This window comes from Choloepus didactylus, chromosome 4, assembly GCF_015220235.1.
Source record: "Choloepus didactylus isolate mChoDid1 chromosome 4, mChoDid1.pri, whole genome shotgun sequence".
In the NCBI taxonomy this organism is placed as follows: domain Eukaryota; kingdom Metazoa; phylum Chordata; class Mammalia; order Pilosa; family Megalonychidae; genus Choloepus; species Choloepus didactylus.
Window position 1 is genome coordinate 137000283 of NC_051310.1, and position 26950 is coordinate 137027232.

Sequence of the window (26950 nt, forward strand, 5' to 3'; positions counted from 1 at the left end):
GTAGATTTGAGATACAGAGATGGACAAAATGTGGACCCAAGGGAGTTTAACTACTAACTCATCTGTAGTTCATTGTTGTGGGTTTGATTGTGTTCACCAAAAAGGTATGTTGAAGTCCTAACCTTATTTGGAAACAGGGTTATTGCAGATGGAATTAGTTAAAGTCATACCGGAGAAAGGTTGACTTTTTTTTTTTTTAATGCAATTTTACTGAGATATAATCACATAACATACATCCATTCAAAGTGTACAATCAGTTGTTCACAGTATCATCATACAATTGTACTTTCATTACCACAATCAAACTTTGAACATTTTCATTACTCCAAAAAGTAAAATAAAAGTAAAAATAAAAAAGAACATCTAAAACATCCCATTCCTCTGTTCCCCTCATTGTTCATTTACTTTTTTTGAATACAGTTTAATTGACATATATTCATACACCCTACAGCCATCCACAGTATACAATCAGTTATTCACAGCACCATCATGCAGTTGTGCATTCATCACCAGAATCAATTTTTGAAACTTCTCCTCGGAGTAAGGTTGACTCTTAATCCAATGTAACTGGTGTCCTTATAAAAAAGGGACAAGAGACACAGACAAATGAGAGAGAAGGCCATGTGAAGACTGAAGACAAAGGCAGAGATTGTAGTGATGCATCTTACATCATTGACGTGTTAGGGTGAATTAGGGTGAGTGCTAATCCAATATGACTGGTGTCCTTATAAGAAGAAAACAGACATGGACGGAAGAAGGTCATGTGGAGACAGAGGAAGAGATGCATCTCTAAGTCAAGGAATGCCATGGATTGCTAGCAAAACACTAGAATCTAGAAGAGGCAAGGAAGGATTCTCCCCTAAAGATTTTAGAGGGAGCACAGCCCTGCTGATACCTTAATTCTGGACATCACAGCCAGAACTGTGAGACAATAAACTTCTGCTTTAGCCACCTGGTTTGTGGCACTAGGTTACGACAGCCCTAGGTAATGGGCATTTATCATTATCTAATTTCAAAGAATGGATCCTTTCCAGAATGCCTTCTGCCCCTACTTGCTACATACTTGCTAAGGGGTGGGCCAACCTGGTGTCCATGTGATGCTGCTCCCTTGACCACAGCTGATTGAAGTGGTAGCTGGGTTAATTACATTCTCTCTCCTGGGAATTTGGATGCAGAATCTCTAGTTAGTTGGAATTAGGCACTGGAGCTCTAGATGATGAAGAGCCGGGGCTTCAACATACCAAGGGCATGTTGAAGCAGAGAAAACCAGTCTTTAGAGAGAGGAGAGAGACATCATGGACTCGAGAAGAGATGAAGAGAATACTCTCAGTTCCCGAATTTCCAGTCCTTTGTCAAATACTTTGTGGAACCTGGCTATCCCTACTGGCTTTGGTTCCACAAGATTCTCCTGTATCTTTTATATAAGCATCACCTCCTTGTACTTGAGCTAGTTTTAGTGGGCTTCCGTTCTTGCAAGCAATTATCTTTTATTTAGACGGTGTTCTTCTCCATATAGAATGGTTAAAATCTTTGAAAGATATAGGCCACGTTTACTGCAGATGTTCTGCATTTTTAAATTTCGCTTGAAATATCCAGATTAGCCTTCTGATGGATGAACTGACTGTTTAGTACAACAGATGTGGCAGACTTTGTGAGCAAGTGGGTCACAAAGAAATGCTGAATGGCATGAAACCTTTGCAGTAACGGGCACGTGTTTTGCCATACATTTTCTAAAAAAATGTATAGATCTGAACATGCAAAACCTTATGGTTGCATTTTCTTTCTTTAACCTAATTAAGCTCTAATAATGTAGCTAGACTTAAAGGAGATATGCACAGTAAAAGGGGTTTGAAAAGATGCTAAGATGGATAGAATAATCAGCTCTATCAGCTCCATCAATTTCTAACCCCCCTTTGCTTCTGCTTTAGACCTCTGACACCAATTATGTAAATTTGCTCACACAGAGCCTGGTTGCTTTTGCATTGTAATTTAAATGTAGGTGTCTTATGAAGACAAAAGGAAATTCGTTGTCCTTTTCAGAATTTAGGTTTTGAACTGATTCACTGATTTTGTTCCTGTCGAATTACCAGGCAGCTGGAGAAACAGCTGGACCAGTTTCTGAACACCAACAAAAAACCTCAAGTCTGAATTACAGACTAGTTTCTGAACACCAACAAAAAAACCTCAGGTCTGAATTACAATGAGGGTTTTCACCAGAATTTTGTAGTATTGTTTAATAAATACAAAACACTTTACTAGTAATTGGCAGCCTTCCTGTTTACATTAGCAAATGTATTAGAACATGGAGCCAAGTTTTGATTCACTGAGAGTAATCAGAATCTGGACTTTATTTATTTTAAGGACTACAAAGTCCAGTTTGAAGGAGGATTGAAAGAGTCCCTGTCTTAGTGTCCCAGAGGCAGTACTGCACAGTAGGTAAGGGCCTTGTATTCAATCCTCTAGATTGCCTGGGCTCAACACCCAGTTCTATTAGCTGTGTGACCTTTGGTAAGTTACTCAACTTCTCTGTGCTTTCATTTTCTCATTTGTAAAATGTTGATAATAGTAAAATGTTGGGTAGTTTTGAGGATTAAATCAGTTTGTTTATCAGCAACACTTAAAACAATGCCTAGCATCTAGTAAGGCATGTAAACACTAGTTATTATTTTACCCCCAGAGACCCTTGTATTTTCTTGAAATTTCAGCCAATGGACCTAGTTATTCCAATTAGTGCAATATCCTTGGAAACCCAGTCAGTGACTCAAAAGTAGGGAAATACACATTCGGCCTGCCTTTTCACAGGCAGACAGCAGTATGGGTAAAAAGAGGGTAGAGAATCACACTTGTGCACACCAGTCTCATTTCAAAGCACAGCCTCGTACTTCCACACAAGAATCACTTTCTGCCCAGTAGGTAGGCTGAATGACTGCCTTGTCTTAGGACAGGGCCAGCACATTCAGTTAGCTATGGGTGGGCAGGGTACATTGAGTCAGGACAGGTACAAGGAGGACCCAGCTGTAGGTCCTGGGAGGAAGTCCAAACTCAATGACCCAAATCAAAAGGGCATGGAAATTAGCAAGGGAGAAACTGGGGGAGCTGCTGGCAGCAAGGAGGAGTTCCAGAGTTTTTCCAAAGCCGACAGCACAGTACTGGGTAATCTAGGAGAGGGAATATTCAGAGATCCAGACAGAGAGCCTGCTGTTTGAATCAGGGTTGTTTGCCCATAGCAGCATCTGGAATGGGGGACTGGTATGAGCATATCAGGCTCTTTCTCAGAGACACTGATTTGCAGTTTATTGAGACAGGGGAACCACTTAAAGGAATCTGAAAAGGAACTTATATTCAAGAAATGGGAACCAGGTTGTCAGAAATCAGGCAGAACTCTGTGTCAGCACTGTAATATGACATAAAACCACACAAGTGATGGCAAATTTATGCTTGGTATTGGGATAAAGACTGGTCAGAATGGTCCTAGGGATGGAGTGGGTGGCAACTTCAGGTCCAAAGGGCCCAGTTGTGTGGTCAAGAAGGATAAAATGTCTAGGAGGAAGAGGGAGAAAAGAACACCAGGTTGTTCATAAGGAAGTGATGCAGTCCTTTAAGCACTTTCCTTGGTTCAAAAACTTTGATTCACAGAGAAGACCATTTCACTTCTGGGCATATTTAACTTCTGGCAATATTTCTGAGTGATGGGTAGAAAAAAAAGACCCATTTTCCATAAAGAACTCCTAGGTGTTTCCTACTGGCAATAAACTCTAAGAGACCTGTATTTATATCCTTAAAAAACCTGCTTCCTTGCATGTGAGGAAGAACTAGACCTACCTGGCATGACACAAAAATCTAATCTGAAAAATCACGTTTTGTGCTTACCAAATTAGGGAATTAAAATGGCTTTTGGAATCAGAATTGCACTAGTTGCAGAGGAAAATGATCTCTTCTCTGAGTCGGATGCTGGTCAAATATCCCTGTGGCTCATCTTGGATTAACAAGCTTCCTTACCAGGCATTGATCATAACAACTCCTTGTTGCAGAAAAAAAATTCTTTTTCATATCTGCTATCTTAACCTGTTGTCTAAATTATGTAGGTAGATAAACTGAACACATGGTAATCAGAGGCTAAAAAATATGCATCAGGCATTCAGTAAACACATGCTGAATGAATGAGATGCTCACTATGTATTAACGAATGGTGATAATAACAATGGTTAGAAATGCAGGAGGACAAGGAAAGGGAAAGAGACAGAGAGAGGCAAGAAACAGCTGTAGCTTTAAGGCAATTTGCTTGCCCCTTACCACTGCGGAAGTGACAACAATACACAGTAAGTTTTCAATTATTCAAAGGCTGGTTCTCCAGTTTGTGTACAATTTTACATTTTTGCTTCATGCCCTCTCCCATCTACCAACTGCCTTCTAGCCATCCATTAAATGCCTGTTAATCCATAGAGAAGACGAGAGAACAGAAGCGATTAGTACTAGCTAAAATTTTCCAAATGTTTTCTTTGAGTAAGTATTACCCCGTTTCATTCTTTCAGCAACTCTATGAAAAAAGGACTATTATTATCTCTGTTTCACAATGAGGAAACTGAGGTTTGGCAATATTCGCAAGATCACACAGCTAATACAGCGCAGAGTTAGAGTGCGAATGCTGGGCTGTCTGAACCTAGAGCCCACGCTCTTACCCATTATATTTTCCTGCTTCCACACTACCCAGTCTTATAACTTGTTTCAGTCACTTTTAATGTCCTCCAGTTATTACAGTTTACAAAGTCCCTTCAAAACTTTTTTTTTTCTTTTTGTGTGTAAATGCGTGCTGCATTGGTTTATTATGTTATTCTTTTTGTGTATCTTTTGAGTTCTTAAGCCTCAAGTGGGCTCTGTGCTGCAGTGTTTAAGTTTAGTTTTTACTTTTGTCAAAGTTAAACATGCACATAGTTTAGGAGTCAAATAGTTCTACAAGGCCTATTATAAAAACTAGCGATCTCCTGTGTCCCAATTTTCTCCCTGCCAGAGACAACAACTTTCAGCTGTTTTAGCTGTCTTCTTTGGTATTTGCCTCCAATCTAAATAATATGCTTATACTGCTATTTCTTGACTTTAAAAAATTTAGGTGTTACTTATGGAAAATGAGGATTTAATTCCCAATTACCCTAACCACTAGCCCACCCCAATCACACATGTACACATTTCCCTATCCGTTCTCCCAATATAATTATATCTTAATTTTGGTTTAATCAATAATCAATATTTATATTATTGTGACTATATAAATGCTTGTATACCATGATTATTTTTCCTTTCTTACACAACCTTTTGTTTTACCTAGAGTTAATAAAAACTTTGTGTTTTTTTCCCAACTGTATTGTTTTAATATAATTATCACTAATTTACAACCAACTTCCCCCTCAAAAGTGAAAATTTCTTCTCCGTATAGTCAGGCACATTGGATTTTACATTAATTTCATTTTCTGGGAACCACCTCTCTGAGAGCCTTCATATTTTCTCTGTTCTGGCTTTGATTTGTCTCTAGACTAGCTTCACAGCTGTCATGCTGAAATCAGATGTCACAATTATTCTGAGGATTCACATTACTTCTGTCTTGGGTTGGACCCCATTTCCAGGATCCTACAAAAATTCATCAGCTTTTGATAAAAGTTATTGCAATAACAACCTCAAAATATCAGTAGTTTACAACAAAAAAGATGTATTTCTCATTCTGAATAGAGATCTGTGGATTGGCCGCAGCTCCACTCCAGGTCAACTTCTCTGGACCCAAGCTGAAGGAGCTGTCTTCATCTGGGTCTTACCAGTCTTTTAGAAAGGAAAAGAGCAATGATATCTACCATTTCTACTTACACTGCATTGGTCAAAGCAAACCAAAGCAAATTGTGATGTCAGTGGGTGGGAAATAAAAACCTAGCCCCATTAGTGAACGTTTTGAACACACAACAGAGCCTGTCAGACCTGTCTTCTATTCCCTGATTCACTCCCACATTTTCAGGAAGTCCATCTTCCAATAGCTTCCTGGGGAAAGGTGCATAATAGTTAAATTTATTGAGATCTATATTTGGGTATAGAATTCTAAATTGGAAATCATTTTCCCTAAGAATTTATATATTTTGCTCTACTATTTTTCTTGATTCTAATGTTGCTGTTGAGAAGTTCAATGTAGTTCTGATGCTTGTTTGTATCTTTTTTTCTTTCTCAAAGTTTATATTTGTCCCTAGTGTTCTATCACAGTGGTATGTAATGGTGTGGTTTTGTTTCTAGTCCCTCAAAATTTGGAAATTCATGTCCCTCATTATGGAAAATTTTCTTGAATTATACCTTTGATAATTTCTTGACTTCCACTTTTTCCTCTGTTTCTATTCATTTTGTTTTTCATTTCTCCTGTTATATCTTATATTTATAAAAATCCTTTATAAATTCCCTAAACACTTTTTTTTCCAAAATGACATCCTGTACTTGCTTAATAGATGCAATATCTTCTCCTGTCTCTATTAGGATATTTACTAATAGTGTGCTTTTTGAAGTTTCTTTTCCTTCTTTGCCTCTCTATCCTCTAAGTTACCTGTTTCCTGTGTGTTTTGGTCTCTATGTTTTATATTAAAGGCATTTCTTAAATTTTTGGTGACCTTTAATTTTCTGCTCGTATATAAAAGTAAGGTACTTAAAAGATGATTAGAGTCTTGTGGCTAATATGATGTGAATGCAGCTTATCAATTTGGATTTCTCCAAAGAGTGATCTGCCTGAACTTGGGAAACTTCTGGTATCAGGTATCACCATCCTTATGTCTTTTTTTGTTGTTGAATTGATCAGATTCACTAGAGAAGTATCTTCTAATCTTTTGCCCAAAGGGTATAAGCTTGGCAGCCAATATTCTGGGATCTGAAAAGGGGAAGTGGGCTATGTAGTCTCCTCTGTGCACAATTATACCAGGTCTCCACTCCACCTCCAGTTCTGTTGTTACTCTCTCCAAAGAATTACCCTTCAATCTTCTGACAAGATAGAGAAGTCTTTTGGCTGCACATATTTGGGGAAGGGAACTGCTTCATACATGAACTTTCAAACAGTTCTCCTGCCTTTATTCCCACCTCTACTTCCAAAATCACTTTTTTGCATCAATGTCTAACTATTTTGTTGGTTTTACAGTGCCAATCAAGGTCACTTCTCAGCTGTCTTCTTTGCTGGATTTGAACTTAGCTTTCTTGGATCCACTCAAATATTACTCATCTATATGCTTTCTGGTTTCCAAAATTTTGTTACTGTGGTTCCTTTGCATTCACATTGGTCTTGTAGACTTAGTTTTTCAAAAATCACCTTACTATTGTTTCAGTGGATTTGGAGCGATAACAGAGGGAACATGTTTCAACCTGCCATTTTTCAAGCAGAAATCTTATGACTCTCGGATAAAACAGAGAAGGCATTATTATCCTCATTTATAAATGATAAATATGGTTTAAATGACTTGCCAAGATCACTAAACATATAATGTAGGAGCTAGGGACTGAATTCAGGTCTTTTGACTTCAAATTCAATTCTCTTTCCACTAAATTCCTGAAAAACAAAGCACTGGAGAATTGGATATGAATCCAAGTTTTGCCTCTTGGTAGCTGTATCCTTTCTTCAAGTCATTCAGTCTTACTACACTGAAAAGTTCCTCATTTAGAAAACGGGGATAATAACAATAGTACAACTTTACTGGACTATTGTGGGGATTCAATTAGATAATAAATGTAAAGTACCCAGTATAGTCTCTGGCATATATGAATGGTCCCTTATTACTATAATGGAAAAATTGAAATAACATTTAATAACGATTTGCTGTTTTAAATTAACTGAGCCATGTCCAGGGAAATTTTCCAGTTATTCCTGCACATATTTACTGAATAATTAGTCTGTGCCTTGTGGAATGTTTTTATTCCTTCCTCTTTTATTTGTATCTCTCAAGAAACTTTCTTTGATTAGCAACTACTTCAAACCTAGTTGAGTTTAAGTGACAGACTTCTGAGCAAGGATAGAATTGGGCAGGGTGACAAATTTTCTCTCCACCAATACCTAATAAAATGAACAAAAAGAAAAATTCACTGACAAAACCCCAAATTCATCAGCAATTACAACAAGGTAAAGGGTGACACCTCACCCATGAATTAAATGGTGACAAAAAAAAAACACATGTGGCCAATAAATGGAACAGAATATCCTGGTGCAGTAAAGTGTGACTCCTCACCTATTCCTATTACTCAGAAGCAGATTGAAAGACAAATACAGGTGTGGGGAGTTGACAACACCCTGAGAATTTTCACTAATAACTTCACCAAAATGTGAAGAAGAGTTTTGAGGGTGTAGATAAACAGGGGTGGAGGGATGGGAATGTGGGGAGAGGGGAGGGGAAACAGTAGGCGCCAAGTAAAAAATTTTAGAGTAGGAGCCTCCATATACCACCACAGGATCTCAGCAGTGACCATAAGGGCCTTCAGGGCTTTCCAGAGAAATTGATACAAAGTACACAGGAGTATAATATACCTCTGGGTTGGGTTGGGTTAGGTCATTTAACTGGATGTACAAGACACCAGAACCAATAAGAGCAACATTCAGCTACAACTCACCTCTTTTCTTCCCCTTATCCTGCATCCACACGTTAAAGAATATTGATTAGAATGACACCCAACTCTTAAACTGAGGAAAGAAAAACCAGTATGCATCAAAGCAAATAGAAAATCTAAGAATGAAATATAATGAAAGATGAAATATAATGGCATGACTACCATTCAAACATGATAGAAAGGAATATGATTTTTCAAAGGATAGATAAAGAATCTGGTGAAGAAGAAAACAACCCAGACAAGAGAAACATATTCCTTATGAATGTTTTGTGTTATAGACCCAGTATAAGAAGTAACATTTAATAAAATAAGAGATCCAAGACATTAAAATAATAAAATGATTGATATCATTACAGATCATATAAATAAATTTGCAACAGCAAGGAACAGAATAGACTTGTCTAAGAACAAGATTAATGGCATGGAAGAAAGAGTGGAGATAACCACAATGAATGAAGAGGGAAAAGGCAAAGAGATTAAATAATCATGAGGAAACAAAAGATATGTAGGTCAAAGATGATTCAACATATGGCTAATTGGTGCCCCTGAGTAATAAAGAATTTATTCAAATTAATAAGAAATATGCACATAACTGTACATCTTACATCAGACATTTGATTCAGAAAAATCAACATAGAGACATATTCTGACTAAGTTATTGAACTTCAAAGTAAAGAAATAAATTCTTCATGCATCCAGGAAGGAAAAACAAATCAATTTTAGGGGAAAAAGTTAAACTCACCTCAAACTTCTCCATAGCAAATATCAGTAAAAAAAGACAAAGGAGCCATGGCTACAAAATTCTGAGAGAAAGAAAGTGAAGAAAGTGTGAGCCACATATAGTATTTCTATGCAATTATTTGTTCAAGTGTAAAGACAACATGCAGACAAGAAAGAACTCAGAGGATGTGGCCATTAGCCATTCTTGACCAAACTATGTTGCAATGAAATCCCATCGACCAAGATGTGAATAAAAAAGAAAAAACTCAGGAATATTGATGCTATGATAAAAGGATTGGTGGTAAGCACTGAATCTATTTGAATATAGAAGTGAGACTAAACAACTGGAGGAAATACGGTTGCCAAAACCTGTAAACATCATAAACCTTGATAAGATAGAAATAAGCCACAAAAATTGAGAATTGAAGTGAGGAGGATGGAAGTATAAGAATTCTTATTATCTCATTTTGCAGAGCAGGTAATCAGTTGGCATGATTAACCAAGAAATATGGGCTGTTCTGATTTCTTTTTTGTGTGTATTTCCTTTGCCCATATTCTTTGGGTTACTCCTCATATCTATGTTGCTTTTCCTTCTTATATCTTTTTATAGCCAATGTGCCTTGAATATTAGCATACATAAACTAAATACTTAATAAATGTTGTTGAAGTAACTTTACAGGTTGAATGGGACTGAAAATTCCTTGAGGATTGAGAATATGTTTTATTCATCTTTGAATTCTCTTAGCACCTGGCATAGAGGCTTGCACATATTAGACAGTCAATAAATGTTTTTTGATAAAGTAATTAATGCTTTGTTTCATACATATTTTGTTGCTAGAATAATGGCTGAAGACTAGCTGGAAATATAAGAAAAATTAACTGTAATTGGAGAATATCATAAAGCCTGTCATCCACATCTGAAAGACCTATTACAAATGCTTCTGATGCCTCATTGAAGTCATTCTATTGTTTTCATAATCCATTTTCCCCATTAAATAATATCCTTTTACTCTAATTTAATCTTTCACACTGCCATCAAAAGTATCATTTCCAAACATGGATCTAATTGTTTCACTTCTCTACTTAAAAACCTCTGATGACCTCCTATTGTCTATACAATGAAGTCCAAATTCCTAAGCATGTGATTCAAGGCCCTTTATGATTGGGCCTCAGTTCAGCTCTCCCTAGCCAATACACCCCACATACTATCCACGTGGGACTATTTGCAGGTTTTGGAACATGCTTTACTCTTTTGTGCCTCTATGTCTTTGCTCATACTGTTATCCTCTACTTAAAATGTTACTTCTCATCCCATATCCTTCTCCTCTCCTGCCTTCCTCATTTGTTAAGATACTACCCCATTCCTCAGGACCCAACTCAAATGTTTTCTCCCCTCTGAAGGCTTTGCTGTCCATCTCTACCATTTGTTGTGCTCCTGCAGTGCTTTCTCATTCTCCTTGTATTATATTATAGCTCATTGTACATATATCTGACATTCTTTTCTAGATTGTGAACTTTTTGGTGTCTTAGCCATGTCTGACATATTCTAGAAAGCTGTCATGGTGCCTGGCACATAGCAAACACTCAATGAATGCTTGTAGCTTTGAATAAAAAGAAAAAAAGAAACAAATGCAATTCTTATATTTCCATATTAAAAATACTTCTAAGTGTAACAGGGGAATAAATTGAAAATCCTAAGGGTTAGTAGAAGGCAGAAAGGCTGTCTCTCAAACTGTAGGTGGTTTACTGTCCTGAATAAAGAAAAGACTTGAAAATTTCTTCAGGAGCATCCTACTCTGGGAAAACCACTTGAATGTTTTAGCTGTTCAGATAAAAGCAAGAATACATCTATTATTCTTGGAAAGTTATAAAGTGACCAATGTGGATGCTTTAGATTGAGAAGCAAAGTCCTCCATTTGGATATGCAAATCCTTGTGAGTGTAGCAGGAGCACTCCCTTCTGCATTGGGAGGTGGGGGGGGGGGGATTATGCTTTTCTCTCCATGGATTTAGACACCACTGTGTCAATATATTGTTGTTTCTATGGAGATGTGTCCTTGTTTGAGTGCTTGCACTTAGGAGAATAGAAGTTAAGACCTAAAGGATGCAGGAAAGCATGGACAGGCATGATCCTCACCACTTACTGGAGAAATACATATGCAAAGTGTTTGGACTGGCCTTGGAGAGGCTCCACCTGGACCTACATGCAAATACTGAATAAATCAGTCTGTGAGAAATGTGTTTATGTTGGACTATCATGTTCTCAGGTGATGGTCTGGTTGGGTCAGAGGCCAAGGTCACACCCCTGGGGATGGAAGGTAGGATTTTCCCTAAAGAGAGTAGATATTTCTACAGTAGGTTACCCTTGGAAGACACAGCACCTGGGACAGAAAGGGGGACTTTGCAAGTCGACCTTAAACTTGGTGAGGAAAATGGTTTTATTCTCTGAGCTTCACAGTGGTTGGGCGTGAATACCCGACACATGGTAAAGGACCTCTTGATACAGTTGGACCTCTCTTCAGTTACATGGACCCAGGCTGGAAGCCTCACAGCCAGGCATGCTTGTATCTTGTTTATGAGGGGCTTGAGAGGAGTTTTTACATACCTGCAGTTACTCTTTGGATTATACTTCCTTCCTGTAAATATAGTTAGAAGTTACACCCTGGTCTTAGCTGTGCTGTGGGAAGACTGATAAGAATTTGTGATGCCCTGGTGAAGAGAGGGTGGTGCTCCTTCTTGCCAAATTCCAAGGCAATCATGAAGGTCAAGTTGCCAGAGAGAGGTCGGTGTCGAAGAACTACAGGGTATGGGGAATCTAAAGCAGAGGCTATTGCAGACATATGTGGGAGCCAGCACTTCCCCATGGGGGCTCCTTGATAGTAGAAAGGGGAGAGAAACTCTAAAGGGGGCTGGCATCCTGCTAATTTGGCAAATAGGGCTCAGAGCCATTGTATTTTTGTGTTTTATTTGAAAAGTGGCTTCCTTTATACACAAAGACTCATGAAAGGTGTGATATTCTGGTTCTCAAGGGCACATGAGACCTTTTATTGAACAAACCCTTTCCTGCTCAATAGACTTGAGAAAAACAAGGGTAAACAAAGTACTGCTCAGTTTGATTTTATATGAGCCCCTTCTTCTTTATAATTCCTGGTCCTTCTTTATAATTCTTGATCCTTGGTGTGGAGGCATATATCTAATCAGAAACTATCTGATAGATTTTTGCTTTCCTTGCACTATTTTTCCATCCTCTGTTTTCCTCACAAAGTGTTCTGTATCAGAGACAAAGGGAGAGTTTGAGGCCCTCTCTGGATATTAAGCATGGATGAGTATCTAACTGGTCTTTCAATGAGGTGAGAGCTATGTAGATGTGATTTTCCTGGGCTGAGCAGGGATATGCCTTAGCACATTGGCATAGCAGCCACAATCTCATCTCTTGTTGAATGCATCTATGGCCATATTTGAAAAAAAACTGCATTCAATTCCTCAGAGCTTTTCTGGATTCCTGGTGCTTTGTCTTTTTATTCTAACAGCTGTTTATATGCATAACCTGTTAAAGTCACTTCTCTACCATCATCCTAATGGGCATCCTCTAGCTTCTTGGACAGTTTTTCTTGCACTTATAAGCTCAATAACAAATAGTAACTTTTGCCTTCAACAAATGTTTTGCCTATCTGAAATCTTCCATTTTCTCCTCCCAACTACACAACAAAGCTGAGCTTTGGAGAATATGCTTTTGACATATTAATGATTTGACTTGTCTCCAAGTCCTCCCTGAAATTCTTTTAGTTTCTTCATAGATCTTCACCTTGGTTTTTATCAAATCCATTTACTTCAGTTCAACAAACATTTATTAAATACCTATTATGTTGCAGGCACCAGGCTACCTGCTGGGGTTATAAAGTGGAAGAGCTACTGTGGCTAGAACACCTGACTCACTGGTTTTAGCCTCATAACTTTGCAAAGACTGCATTGAGAAGAGGGACCTCCTCCTATCACCATTGAATATTGCAAGGGAGAGTGCAACTAAGAAACAATCCATGTCATTGAGGTGAAAACTGAAGGGGTGGTGGTGTCTGGAAAAGAGCCCTTATGCAGAAAGCTTGGGAGAAAAACTGAAGTCCAAAGACACTAGAGAAGCAGCATATCATAAAGGCTGGATGAATTCTAACCTAAAATGGAGGTTAATGTAGGGCATTATTTTTAGTAATATGACATAGGTATGAAAAAAGAACAGTGTAAGCAAAATAAGAAATCGTATTTTATTTTTAATTAATATATTACAGTATTAATATTCTGTGTTGATATGATTTTAATGCAGTTTTATTGAGATATATTTACACACCATATAATCCATCCAAAGTATACAATCAGTGGCTCACAATATCATCACATACCTGTGCATTCATCAATGAGATTTTTAAAAATAAAATTTCCTTCTATCAAAAATCTTTGAGTGAAGTTTTCATAAAGAACTTTGAAGTCTTTAAATGTGGAATCACAATGGCAGAAGACAATTCCTTTCTTTGTGATGTATATCTCCTGACAGACAGTAGTATTTTGTTGACAAAGTCTGAAGACGTGATAATTCTGTTACAAAGGTGCAAGGGAAACATTTCCTGCTTCCTTCGCTCCATACCAGCTGATGGAGCACGCCTCAGTCTCTTTTGTCTTCTGAAAATAAAAGGAAGGAGGCAAGGGGTGTCAGAGAGTGGAGGGTTTTTTAGGGGTTAATCCCGAGTGCTTAAGAACCTCTGCGAACCTGCAGCTTTCACGTAAGTAGCTCTTGTACAGCAGATGCTCCCCAAAATCAGAGGGCTGGAAGACAGAGGCCCGTTGGGCAGACTTGGGGTACAAGCAGCTGGGGGGCAGCCGCCTTGTCCCGAGAGGGAGGTGATCGCACTCTGCCAGGTGCAGGGATTCTGGTTTCGGCCCCGGTTCCTGAGAGGGCGGGAACCATGGCCTTGCAGGAGGCACGGAGCTTGGCTCGTCGCAGCGGAGCCCAAATGTCTTCCAGGGAGCAGACATCGATACAGCCGGTTGCCCTCACCTGGCTCGGGAGAGGGAAAACGGTCGCCACAGGAACCACGGGGAGGAGCGGAGCCCCCAGGTTGGGACGCCAGAGGGTTGGTCCCTTTTGGCTCGGTCCTACTGCTTTCTTATGATTGCTTTCCCAATCTGTCCATCACCCCAGTGCCCTATCGCGATTGGTCTCGCCGTCTGCCAGTCGGTTCCGCCGCGCTGACCCCCATTGGCCCCCTTCGGCTGAGGCCCCGCCCCAGGAGCTGGGCACGGGCAGTAGGGCGCGGAGGAGAGAGTGGGGCGCTTGCTCTGGGTTGGGGGGAGGCGGTGGCGGCTGAGGGGAAGGAGGAGGAGAAGGAGGAGGAGGAGGAGCGGGGGAGCAAGCAGGGGGCAGTGGCGGACGGCGGAGCCGGGGGTGATGGTGCAGGTGCCTGGGGCCGGCGCGGAGTTGCCCGGATGAGGGGCGCCTGGTGCGGGGGTCCCGCAGCGCCGCCGCGTCGCTCCCCGGGGCGGGCGGGCGGGAAGATGCTGAGCAGGTTGATGAGCGGCAGCAGCAGGAGCCTGGAGCGCGAGTACAGCTGCACCGTGCGGCTGCTGGACGACAGCGAGTACACCTGCACCATCCAGGTCAGCGCCGCGCCACCCCGCCCGCGGGACCCCCCCTCCCGGTTCCCCGCGTCGGGTCCACTTGGCCGGCGGCCGCTGACCCGCGGTCTCCCCAGCGCCGCGCTTTCCGCGGACGGCCCCGGCGCAGGGCGCATTCGCCGGAGCCCCCGTCCCTGGCCAAGCACCGGCGCTCAGCGCTACCGCGGGGCCGCGAAACGAGTCCCAGCGTCCCAGACCCCCAACTCCTCCCCTGCCATCTCCCGGGGTGTGAGGGGCGCTCCGTCCTGGCCCTCTAGAGCCCGCCGGGTGGGGACCATCTTCCCGCGGGCGTCCGGAGGGAGGCGGACAGGGCGGGAGCCTCCTACCCCGGCCGCCCCGTCGTGGGGCGCAGGCTCCAGCTCTCCCGCCGGGCAAGGACGGCTGGCCGGCTTTTCTTATTTCTTTTTGGGTGGAAGGATAATGGTTTATGTCATAATTTCCCCCCCAGCATTTGTGAGTCAGGGCTCTCGGAAGGTAGAACTGAACGCGCAGCCCATGCAGAGTGGCCTATTGAAGCGAACCCAGCCCTCTGGGTTTTAAAGGTTTAGGACCCCCTCCCTCCTTTCGCTCCCTAAATCTTATTGTGCAGGGCAGTTCTGGGGGACAGGAGGTAAAGATTTAGCAACAAGTCTAACCAATTTGGGGTTGGCTATGGCGAGAAAGAATCAGTGACTTACAAAAAACGCCAACAATACGATAATGCTGCAACGGCATTTCTTCGGAGCCTGGTATTTTCGAAGGGATTTTTACAACCCCTTGCTTGTATTCCTTCACTACTGCCGTGTGGCACGTCAGGAGTAGTAGTCTTTCACAGGAAAGCAGTCACAGCCCTCTCTCCTCCTTTATAAAGTCAGAGATAGAAAACATTGGCATTGCTCCGGTGTTCACTTCATCAGTCGGGAGGATCCTGTGCTCACTGCCGGGAACTGCTCTTTCTGGAGAAGCAAACTGAGTTGGACCCAGAGGGGTCTCACCTGATGCCTTGCCTTTGCAGCAAGAAACCAGAGGGGGGCTTCTCGGCTCAGCTGTGGCCGACGAAAACTGCCAGCCCAGACCCTACCTCTTTGTCTCTCCCTAACCTCATTTATTCTTAATTTTTGCTGACAATGCTCAATAGCGGAAAATAGCGGTGTGTGAGAAAGATAGAGGATAGTGTATGTGAGCAGCTGCTCTCTGCTGACTCCTTGCTCAGTTCAGCCTTCTCTCCACTTCGTTTTCCTCCCTCCCCCAAACTAGCTCTGTGCAGAAGTGCTGACTGCTGCCAAAGACCCGTGAGGGTAGAGAAAGAACACAAAATATCTTTTTAAGGCCCCTTAAATACAGATTAAGCAGTTATAAAGATGCTAGCTATCAAGTGAAAGGATTTTTGTAGCTAAGAATGATAGAGATTCTTTGTATTATTTTCTTACTGAATGAGTGGCATGCTACTTTTTGTTTCTATTGTATGTTTATGTGCCCCGTACAATTTTGGTTTTTTGTTTTGCTCTGTTTTCTTTCTTTCTTTTTTCTTGTGAGGGAGGAGAAAACATTGAGTTGCTATCTTGACCATTTGAATACATTGTCAAGCCCTTTTAAAGTCTTTATTCTTGCGTTTTAAAATTAAAGCATTTATACAATAGTATTTAATGGGCAATATGAGATTTCGACTTTACAAGTCCTCAGAATACTTTTGGGGTATAAGGTGAAACAAAATTTCTAAGGCAGATCATTAATTTTTGCCAAGGTATAGAGAATACAAATGAAATTCACATAATCACTCCACTAGAAATGATTGATAACCTTGTGGTTTTAAGGTATCGCAATAAGACAACTAGTTATCTTTTCCAGTTAGTAGAACCTTTGAGTTTGGCTGATTGGTACTATAGTTGTGGGTAGCTTCTATTGCCTTTTAGAAAAAGAATATTTTTAAGTTAAGCATGACTTAGTGTGTTTCTAGTTGCTATACCCTACTCTGGTTGTGTTTATTTTACTGTTGCCTTAATTTGCTTTATTACAATTTAATATGTTATAAAAAATTTAGGCCACTTAAAAAAAAAGTTAATGATCTTGCATTGTGATTCTTTCATGGAATCTTAAAAACACAGGTTTTCTAAAATATATCTAATACTATTGTCATTCTTTGGCACCAATACTGTGAATTGCTTCTGTTTTTACCCATGTGAGGAAATGTAAAAAAAAAAAAAAAAAAAAGTCAGTATTATGTGAAATTAACCTTTTGTTCATATGGATTTTTTTTTTAAATATTTAGAGATTGAGCTTTTCTTAGCAACTTTCCCTCTTTTACATTTCTATGATGTCTGTGTGTGTGCACACGCATGTGTGTGTACTAATTTGTCAAACACTGGGAGCAGGGTCTTTAAAATTAATATGGAAAGGAACTGTGAATTTTTTATTAGATTAAAGCAGTATTCCCAACATTTTAGGCATTGTAGTACCTATACATCTTTTTGTTGGTGATAGTGGTGATAATCTGAACACCTTTCCCTTTAAGTATTGAATGCCATATTTTTGTTTAGATAAGGTATTGGTTTTAGAAACACTGGGTTACAATCACGACAGCCATATTTGGTTAATTTCTGTTGTAGGAAATTCTGTCAGAGTATTGGTCTAGCCTTTCATATTGCAATAGCTGTCCTGATCTGACATTTAGGATGTGATTATTAAGGTAATGAAAATGCCTTATATCCTCTCAATGAAGGTTGCCACAGTTACCAGACTGTTTCATTCTTTCTGTTATATAAATGTATTTGTAAATTTTGAGAAATGAAAGTATACATAGGAGGGTTATAGTATAATTGTTTCTTGTGAAGAACATTGTTAACAGCTCCCTGCCAGTTTTGAAGGTCATTGCTTCATAAATGCGTATCTGGTCTATATTTTTCACTCTTCTGTTTCATTTATGCATATATATTTATTTATTTGCCACATTTACCACCTTGCTTTATTATTTTATTTGGGAGAAAATAGGAAAAATGAGAAGGCCACTGATGTCTTTGAACCCAATGAGTTTGAACTGGAGTCATTTAAATTCATTTACATGCTTAGACATGTAATAGTCCAAGGAACAGATTTTTAACTATCTTTCAGGTTATAATAGTTTATTTATAAAAATATATTAAGAACGTGTATTGCCACACACACACAAGGAATAAGTATTGAAAAAAATGCATGTTTTCAAGTCAGAAATATTAATCACGTCTCTTGTGATTACTGAAAGGGAAAGCTACCCTAGAAATGAATGTGATTTTACTGGAAACACATTAAAATAATAACTGTTTAAGCAACTAGGTTAAACAAGTTTTTGCTGTTAAATAAGATGCTACCATAAATAAAATAATACACACATGTATAGAACAGGTCTATAATGGAACCAGATTTGGATTTGATTGTGGTTCAGCCACTTAGCAGCCATACCATGGGTTGGGGAGGGAATATTGGGGAGAACAAAAGTATTGAGTCTTGTGTGTGCCAGGCACTCATCATGTATCATGTCATTTACTTAATAACTGCTTTATGGGTTGATTATATGTCTGTTATACCAGGTGAAGAAACTGAGATTGTGGATTGGTGGGAAAGCCATTGTTTGTTGAATGGCCAACTGTGTGCTAGGTGTTCTGCTAGGTGCTTTGCTGATACGGTATGTCAAACATTTGAGAGATGGGTGGTATTCACCCCATTTTACAAGTGAAGGAGTAGAGCCAGGGAGCCAAAGGGCTTAATCAAAGTTGGCAGGTGGCTGTACTATATTTAAACCATGGTCTTCTTGTCTCTAAAACTCATCTCTGTTCCCTCTCTCCATTCTGACTACCCAAGTCACTTCGCCTCTCTGTACCTTAATTTCCTCATCTATAAAATGGGAATATTAATACTTATTTCATAGTGATGAGAAAATTATTTGGAGATATCATTACTGATAGTAAGGAACATCTAAACAAACAAATCTACTTTACTTACATAGTTTCTTAGTATACTCAAAAAAAAAAAAGGGGGGGAGGGGGCCTGGGAAATGTTTTACTGTTTTTAGGAAAATAAATAACTTAATCTTGAGGTCCACTTAAAATGATTCCTGAATAATTTCACTGAAATTATAAAATCCCAGACTGGACTAAACTGGATTCTTTATTAGAATTATTATTTAAAATTAAAGGGGTTGATTAAGGAACAGAGTCTCAAAGTCCTAAATTCCATTGATAACACATTAAAACTATCAAATGTCCAGGGTTTCAGCAAAATGTTACCAATCATACAAAGAAACAGGATAGTGATGGCCCAAGCAAAGGAGAAAATTAAAGCTTTAGGAACCATCAATGAGGAGGGATCAGATCTGGGGACATACCAGTCTTTTAAAAAATGGTCCCTAAATTGTTAAAATTGCTCAAAGAGCTAAAGGAAATCAGGAAAATGATAGATAAACCCAAAGAAATATCAATAGAGAGACAGAAACTATGAAAAGGATCCAAATAGAGCTGAAAACCACAGTAGCAGAAAATAAAAAAATTCCTTAGAGTGGATTCAACAGGAGATTGGGAGCTGGCAGAAGAAAGAATCAGTGAACTTGAAGATAAGACAAATTTAATCATCCAGTAGGGAACAGAAGGAAGAAAGAATGAAGAAAGCAAACAGAGCCTGAGGAAGCTGTGGGAAACCATCAAGCATACCAATATACCCATTGTTGGAGTCCCAGAAGGAGAAGAAAGAAGTGGCAGGGAGAATATTCAAAGAAATACTGGCTGGAACTTCCCAAATTTAATAATTTGAATGAATATACACACACAAGACACTCAGTGAACTTCAAACAGGATAAATCCCAATATTGCCACGGCATATTGTAATAAAATCTGTCAAAATGCCAAAGATCAAGAGAGAATTCTGAAAGCCAGAAGAAGAGAGAAGCACATGTCATATAGAAGAGGGCCTCAGTAAGATTGTGCTAATTTCTAACTGGAAACCATGGAGGCAAGAAGGCAGTGGGACGATATACTTAAAGTGCTGAAAGCGAAACACTGACAACCAACACTTCTATATCCAGCCAAAACTGTCTTTCAAAATGAGGGAGAGATTAAGACATTACCAGATAAGTAAAAGCTGAGGGAGTTCATTGTCACTAGACCAGCCCTACAAGAGATGCTATAGAAAGTTCTATAGGGTGAAAGGAAAGGACAATAGACAATATATAGAAGTCACATGAAGAAATAAAGATCTCTGGTGTGGTGACAGAGTTAAATATAAATGCCAGTATTGTATTTTTGATTTGTAACTCCACTTTTTACTTCCTACTGGATCTAAAAGGCAAATGCATAAAATGCAATGGTAAATCAGTAGTTTTGGACTCAATGTATAAACATGTAATTTATGGCAAGAACTACATAAAGGTAGGGGGAGGGGTATAGGAATAGTTTATGTATACTATTGAAGTTAAGCTGGTGTCAAAGCAGTTCGAGTTTGTTATGAATTTAGGATATTAAATTTAAGCCCCATGGTAACTACTAAGAAAATATGAAAGAATATGCAAGCTCATAGAGACAGAAAGCAGAGTATAGGTTGCCAGGGCCAAGGAGTAGGGGGGAATGGAGAGTTAATGCAAAATGTATGTAGGGTTTCTATTTGGGGAGATAGGACAGTTTTTGTAATGGTAGATAGTAAGGTACTGCAATATAGTGAATGTGATTAATCAAACTAAATGGTATGCCTGGGAGTGGTTGAGCTAAGATCATTTATGTTATATATGTTTCCCTCTTCCTGCAAAAAAAGAGCAACTAAAGATCAATGACAGTTAAAGGCAATACATAATCCTGGACTGTATCTAACGAAACGAGGGAGAGGAGGCTCAAAAAGGACATTATTGGAACATATGAAAAAAATTGGACTATAGACTGTAAGCGTTACAGCAATGTTAATTTCTTGAACTTGAATAACTTCACTTAAGGTAGATATGTGAGTGTATATTCTTGTTTTTAGGAAATGTGCATGGCAGTATTAAGTGTTCAAGGAGCATGATGTATATACCTACATTGAAGTGTTCAGAAAATGGATATTGATAAATAGACAGAAAGACAGCTGGATAGATAGATGGATTGATTGATGGATAGATAAAATACTATGGCAAAGTGACAAAATGTTAAAATTGATGGATTGGGTGTCTGGGGGATAGGGGTATGGTGGACTTCTCTGAATAGGGTTTCTGTTAGTTTTCTAACTGTCTCATAAGTTTGAAAGTATTTCAAAATAAAAAGTTTAAAATTGAAAAAAAATATTAAGAGTTCAAGTTTGTTTCTCTCCTATCCCAAGTGTTGGGCTTAAGAGGGGGCATATATTGCCTGCGCTGTGATTTGTCTTTTCTAAGAACTTCTGCAGAATCTTTGATTTCATTAATACAAAAAGGATTTTAGAGAATTAGGATAATTTTGTTCACAGAGAAAAAACAATGCTGTTGTATTTTCATGAATATTGATTTTTTAACTTTATTAAAGAAATTATGCTGTCTCAGGATCTCTGTTACAATAGCAAATCATTTAGACGCTAACCCTTGAAAGTAAGATAGTCCCCAAATTTAGTCTTTTAGAAATCTAAAAACATTTGTATTCTATTTAATTTGTATATTAAATATTTATTGGATAAAACTAATGCAGATCAACTTTTTTAGTACAGAAGGTAAATTCTAGATGGGTAATTGTTCAATAATTCTTTTACTTTTTGTAAAAGTCCTGTTTTAAGGTAGTGTTCTTGTCATCCAAGAGAAATCTAGAAGCATTCACCGTAAGACTTTACTCATGGGTGTTTGTATGAATTTGCATACTGTTAAATACTTGGAATGAATACGCCAGATGAGGCAATTCAACATAATGTATAATAGAAGAGCATGTTGTTGTGGAGTCCTCTGTTACATTGCCCAAAGACTCGTTTATCATGTCTGTGCTGTCATTAATATCACACTTAAAATTAAGTTTGCTGAAATGAAATCAGACAACATGAAGACAAAAATTAGTCATTTTTGTTCTACATTTGTAGTGGTTTATATATAGATATGAAAATGTGTAATAAAAGAAGCAAGGCATTAGTTTTGGAAGAGATTTACCAATGATATAATAACTAATAAATTAAAATATTTGGTATTATTTTAAAAAGAACTTTATTTTTATGGTAGATTACATTTACATTAGAATTTATAAAGGAAAGGGTAAGTGAAAGCTATAAATCTTAAGCCCTAAGAATTGTAGCAGCTAGTTTGGTGCCTCACATAGTAAAGCAAAAGAAGTATTTTTTTCTGATTTGTTTGTGCTACCTGATTGCTGTGTTAACTTCAGCACTTTAAAATCTCTTATGCCTGAAAACAGTAAACATTTTCTAAAGCTGTATAACCCTTTTTGCAGTTTCAACCCATCCCATTCCAAACCATTTTGCTCTGTAAACCTTCTCCCTGGTGGGAAGTACAGTATATATATATGCGTTATTTTTTGGAGCCTTCGAAGTCTCTGATAACTTTATGTAGTTATCCTTTGTTGTATTAGCAGAACCCCACTCTACAGCTCCTGTGATTTGGGGGTTGTGCCTTAGGATTTCAAACCTTTCAGGCCTCCCCTCACCCAAATCTCTGCAGGTGGAAGGCTTAGATCAAAGGAATACTGTGTGTAAGGGCATGCTTCATGAAGCATTTGAGTTCTGCCAGTATAAGGAAATTGAGTCTAGGGATTACCACAGCCACAGAAAACCCCCTTCACTCCTTTCCCCTAGGTCAGTACTACATAAAACAGCTGGGCTCGTTTGAATCTATTACGTATCCCATAAAAAGCCGTGTTCTTTAGTGCAGTCTTGTGGAGGCAGACCTATTGTGGGTGGGACCTTTTGATTAGATTATTTCCATGGAGTTGTGACCCCGCTCATTCAGAATGGTCTTGATTAGTTTACTGGAGTCCTTAAGAGAGCTGAGAGCTGACACAGACCCAGATGTTTTGAGATGCAGACAGAAAGATGTTTGGAGATGCTAAGCTAAGCCCCAGAGAAGCTGAGAGAGGATCCCCAGATGCTTAGAGAGAAACACCCTGGGAGAACAAGCAAGGGTGCACAGGAGCTGAAAGAGAGAAGCTAAGAGAGACAGAAGCCAAGAGACATTTTGGAGAAAGCCATTTTGAAACCAGAACCCTGGAGCATAAGACCAGCAGGTGCCAGCCATATGCCTTCTCAACTGACAGAGGTGTTCTGGACGCCATCAGCCTTTCTTTAGTGAAGGTATCTTGTTGATGGCTTTTGTGGCCTTAGAACTGTAAATTTGTAACCTAATAACTCCCCTTTATAAAAGCCAATCCATTTCTGGTATTTTGCATAATGACAGCTTTAGAAAACTGGAACAACAGCCTGACCTCTTGCCCCAACAGGAAATGCATCATGCTTCCCAACCTGTTTCTAATTATGACTAGGTTAATGTGAATTCATCTTCTCACTGACATCCTCATCTGTAACATTATCTGACCTTGTTTCATGGAGCTACCTCCTGTGCATCCCTCTTCCCTCAGCCTCAGCAGGGTTTGCACAATGGATGCAAACATCATGGAGGCTTGGATGCAAGCTTGCAGCTTCTGTATCTCATCTTCATGGTGCTTTCAGGAGAGAGTACTGTTCTCCTGGGGGCAGCGTTATGGTTGCTTTCCCTCTGTTCTTGGGCCCTGACCCTTGGAGCCCTAGCCAACCACTTGAATGGTTTTCTTATGCTAGTGAGAAATTCAAAGGGTACTAAAGCATCTCCATTTGTATATTGCAGAGTGATTGGTGTTTAATCCAAGAGAACAAAACACCCAGTCATATGTCCATCCCAATACAATGAATCCAGCATGCAGTTCTTCCATTCCTTTAAGACCCTAGACCCTGGTGGCCAATACAACTTTTTGAACTTTTACAAATACTTTAAATATAGATAGAGCCAAAGATACACTAGAGAGAGCAGAGGGTCTAAGGGTACATACTCCCAAACTCGAGTTTCTCTGGGAGGCTGAACCCTAGATTTAAATTTTAGACCTCTTGCTTCCAAAGGCCACCATGTAATCCTCATTATTATCAATATTTTGACCAAGATTGACAAATTGCTATGTTATTTCTAAGGATGGTATTTTACTTTTGTGATCTTTCCAACTTCATTGTATCATTTTCTAGATTTGGAAGGCAGGGACTTGTCAAGACTCTTAGGTTCAAATTCTCAGGCTTTTACCTGCTACCCTTAGACCAAACATCACATTGCATGTATCATGTCCTCTAAGGAGATCCTTCTGTGCCATGCTCACACAGGCAAAACAATTGGCCCACATGCTTGGCAACGATTGAGCTTGTGTACAATAGCTCCATTCATTTGTCTACAGAAAACACCCCTTTGACCAGTGTTATAGATCGTCATTTATGTCCCACCTCCTCTACTCTTCTGACTCCTGTACTTACCATGATCTCATTCAGCTGGTCCATAGTTAGAGGTGCTCTGGACCACTCCAGAAAAGCTTTAGGACTCATACCTGTGTGTTAAGGACTTTCAAATCCTCACTACCCAACCAAAGAAAATCATTCAAGATCAGGACCAAATTTAACTCTCCTCTATGCCTCTTCAAGCTGCCTTATGTGTCACAATTCAGAGGCTCTTTCCTTTTGTGGAAATTTGTGAACCCTGTCAAAGGCAGGAGAATAATAGTAGGGGAGGTTTAAAGCAGTGAGTCTCAAAGTGTGGTCCCTGGAGGAATAGTGTCAGCATCACCTGGGAATTTGTCAGAAATACAGAGTTTCAGCCCCATGCCAGACCTACTGAATGAGAAACTCTGGAAATGGAGCTCAGCAGTATGTTATAACAAGTCTTCCAGGTGATTCTTATGTTTGCTGAGGTTTGAGAATCACTACTGCTGGGCTATACAGATATTTATGAGGTAAAATGGACATGTCTTGATTGACTGCAGATAAAAGGTGAGGGAGAAGGAGAAGCCAAGAATGAATCTCACATTTCAAACTTTTGATATATTTCTGAATAACCTTTACTGATTCTATACCCTGGTGAGGTAAAACCTAGGTTATTTACAGATATACATACCTGAGTTCAAGTGGGCAGGATTCTAAGGATTCTACAAGGGGTCATAATACCAGTTTGATGCTGATGTATGTGTGGATTAGTTTTATTTTTGCCTCCCCTGACCTAAAAACAATATGATTATTTTATATTTGTATACTGTTTTTCAAAGAAATTTTCTTTATAACTTAAAGCCATGGAGGAATAGAAAGAGGAAAGGTCCTTGTCATCCAAGGCTTACTATCTAGGGGGGATTGCAAACACATAAACAGCAAACTAAAATACTGGAATTCAGGGCTGAGATAAGGCAATATGCTGTGGCAGTGCAAATGCAGGCTAGAGTTGCTGGGGGTGGGGGCTTCAAAATGAATATTTCTCAAAGGAGGTGAGATTTGCACTAGGTCACAAAAGATGGCCAAAATCAGAGGGATGTGGGGTTGGGTTAAAAAGCATTCCTGGTTCAGGGAACTGCAAGGAATTTTTAAGGTAGAAAAATGTAAAATGTAAAACCAAATACACTTAGTCTTTTCTTGAGTATGATTATCTGACTTATTCTGGTACAGTTAAGTCAAGCAACAGATATCTACTTGCCAAGGAAAAATTACTGTCTGCAAATTTCAATCATACTTGACATGCACAGAGAAGTCAGTCTAAATTAAGAATAAATGCATAAAGCTGGTGTTGAGTTCAGTCTAATTCTAAAACTGTGTAGCACAAATTAAGATTCTTAACAAAGCATTGGTATCATATAACAAAAAGGTGGATTCTGATTTCAATCTTAATTCTGTGACTACAGCAACTAATATGAATTTTACTTCCAAGCGACCTCTTCTCTTTGGTATCAGTTTAATCATCTGACAAAAAAAAGAAGGTATCAAATTCCAACATTTAGCTGATGTTTGAAAATCCTCTGACAGCTACAGTGCAGCCTCGACTGTGTATTAACTGTTAAGAGATGTGACCCATGGAGTTCCTAAAAACACATTTCGGCATCTGTGTTTCCAAACCTGAATGGCCGTCAAAAATAGCTTCTCCAAAGGATTGAGGAGAGCTTCCCTGGATTCCCCAGTGAGTCCCTGCCTGCCAGCGCCAAAGCTCCCCATCCTACACAGGGTGCACTTTTAGTACTCAGCACAATGCCAGGCCAGAGCTTTGAGGATGGGAACCTCCAAGAAAGCACTGTTTGGCATTTGGGCAATCAATGTTCGGCATAATGCCAATGCTAATAGGTTATTTTGCTCTGGAAAAGGAGAAAAAGAGGGGAATAGTCCAAAGACTGATGAATAGAGGATGGCCGACAATACTGGCACTCCACTTTGTTGAAGAGATTAAGGGGGCTTGCTGTGAAGTGGTTTTATGGGAGCCAGAATAAATTAGCAAAGGCCCACAGGCCCAATACCTGAAAGAAATTGGTGAAACATCAAAATAATATGCTCCAGGGCACACTCAAATGTCTGGCCATTTTCATGGAACTTGCAGGCGGAAAAAGCCAAATCATTAGGAACCCTCAATAGTCTGGTACTCCATGTAGGCACTCCAAAGTCTGACATATCATACTTTACTTTGAGGCAAGTACAGAGCCTTCTTTCCCAATACTCTGATTTAACTCAAGGGCCTTTAGTCTGGGCCTCAGCCTAATTCTGAGGACACCTAGATACAAGAGCTGGCTTCGGGAGTTCCAAAGGATTCCATGTACTCTAGACAGGAGGTGCCACTGAGATTGTTTTGTCAGACATGAGTCAAGAAGCTAAGAACACTCACTGATCAGAACACAAGAGAGCAGGAGCGATTCACCTAAGGCTCTCATGTACTACTAGGAATGATTTAGGCTGGAGAAGGCATCCAGGCCTGCCCTGTTTCAGGTTTTTGCTTCTCAAAAAATCCAAAAGCCTTCAGAGTTATTTGAGGATTGGAGGTTGGAAGGTCAATA

The 26950-nt window shown here is 39.5% G+C and overlaps 1 protein-coding gene across 2 annotated transcripts in view; it reads left to right on the top strand.

The window, feature by feature from the left end:
- Positions 1–14858: 14858 nt before the first annotated feature.
- Positions 14859–26950, top strand: part of FRMD5 (FERM domain containing 5) — a 295156-nt gene continuing 283064 nt past the window's right edge. For both annotated transcript variants that reach the window (XM_037834108.1, XM_037834110.1), the window contains exon 1: positions 14859–14969. In XM_037834108.1, coding sequence (XP_037690036.1) covers positions 14868–14969 — 102 coding nt within the window. In that variant the 5' untranslated portion in view covers positions 14859–14867. The remainder of the gene's footprint in view (positions 14970–26950) is intronic.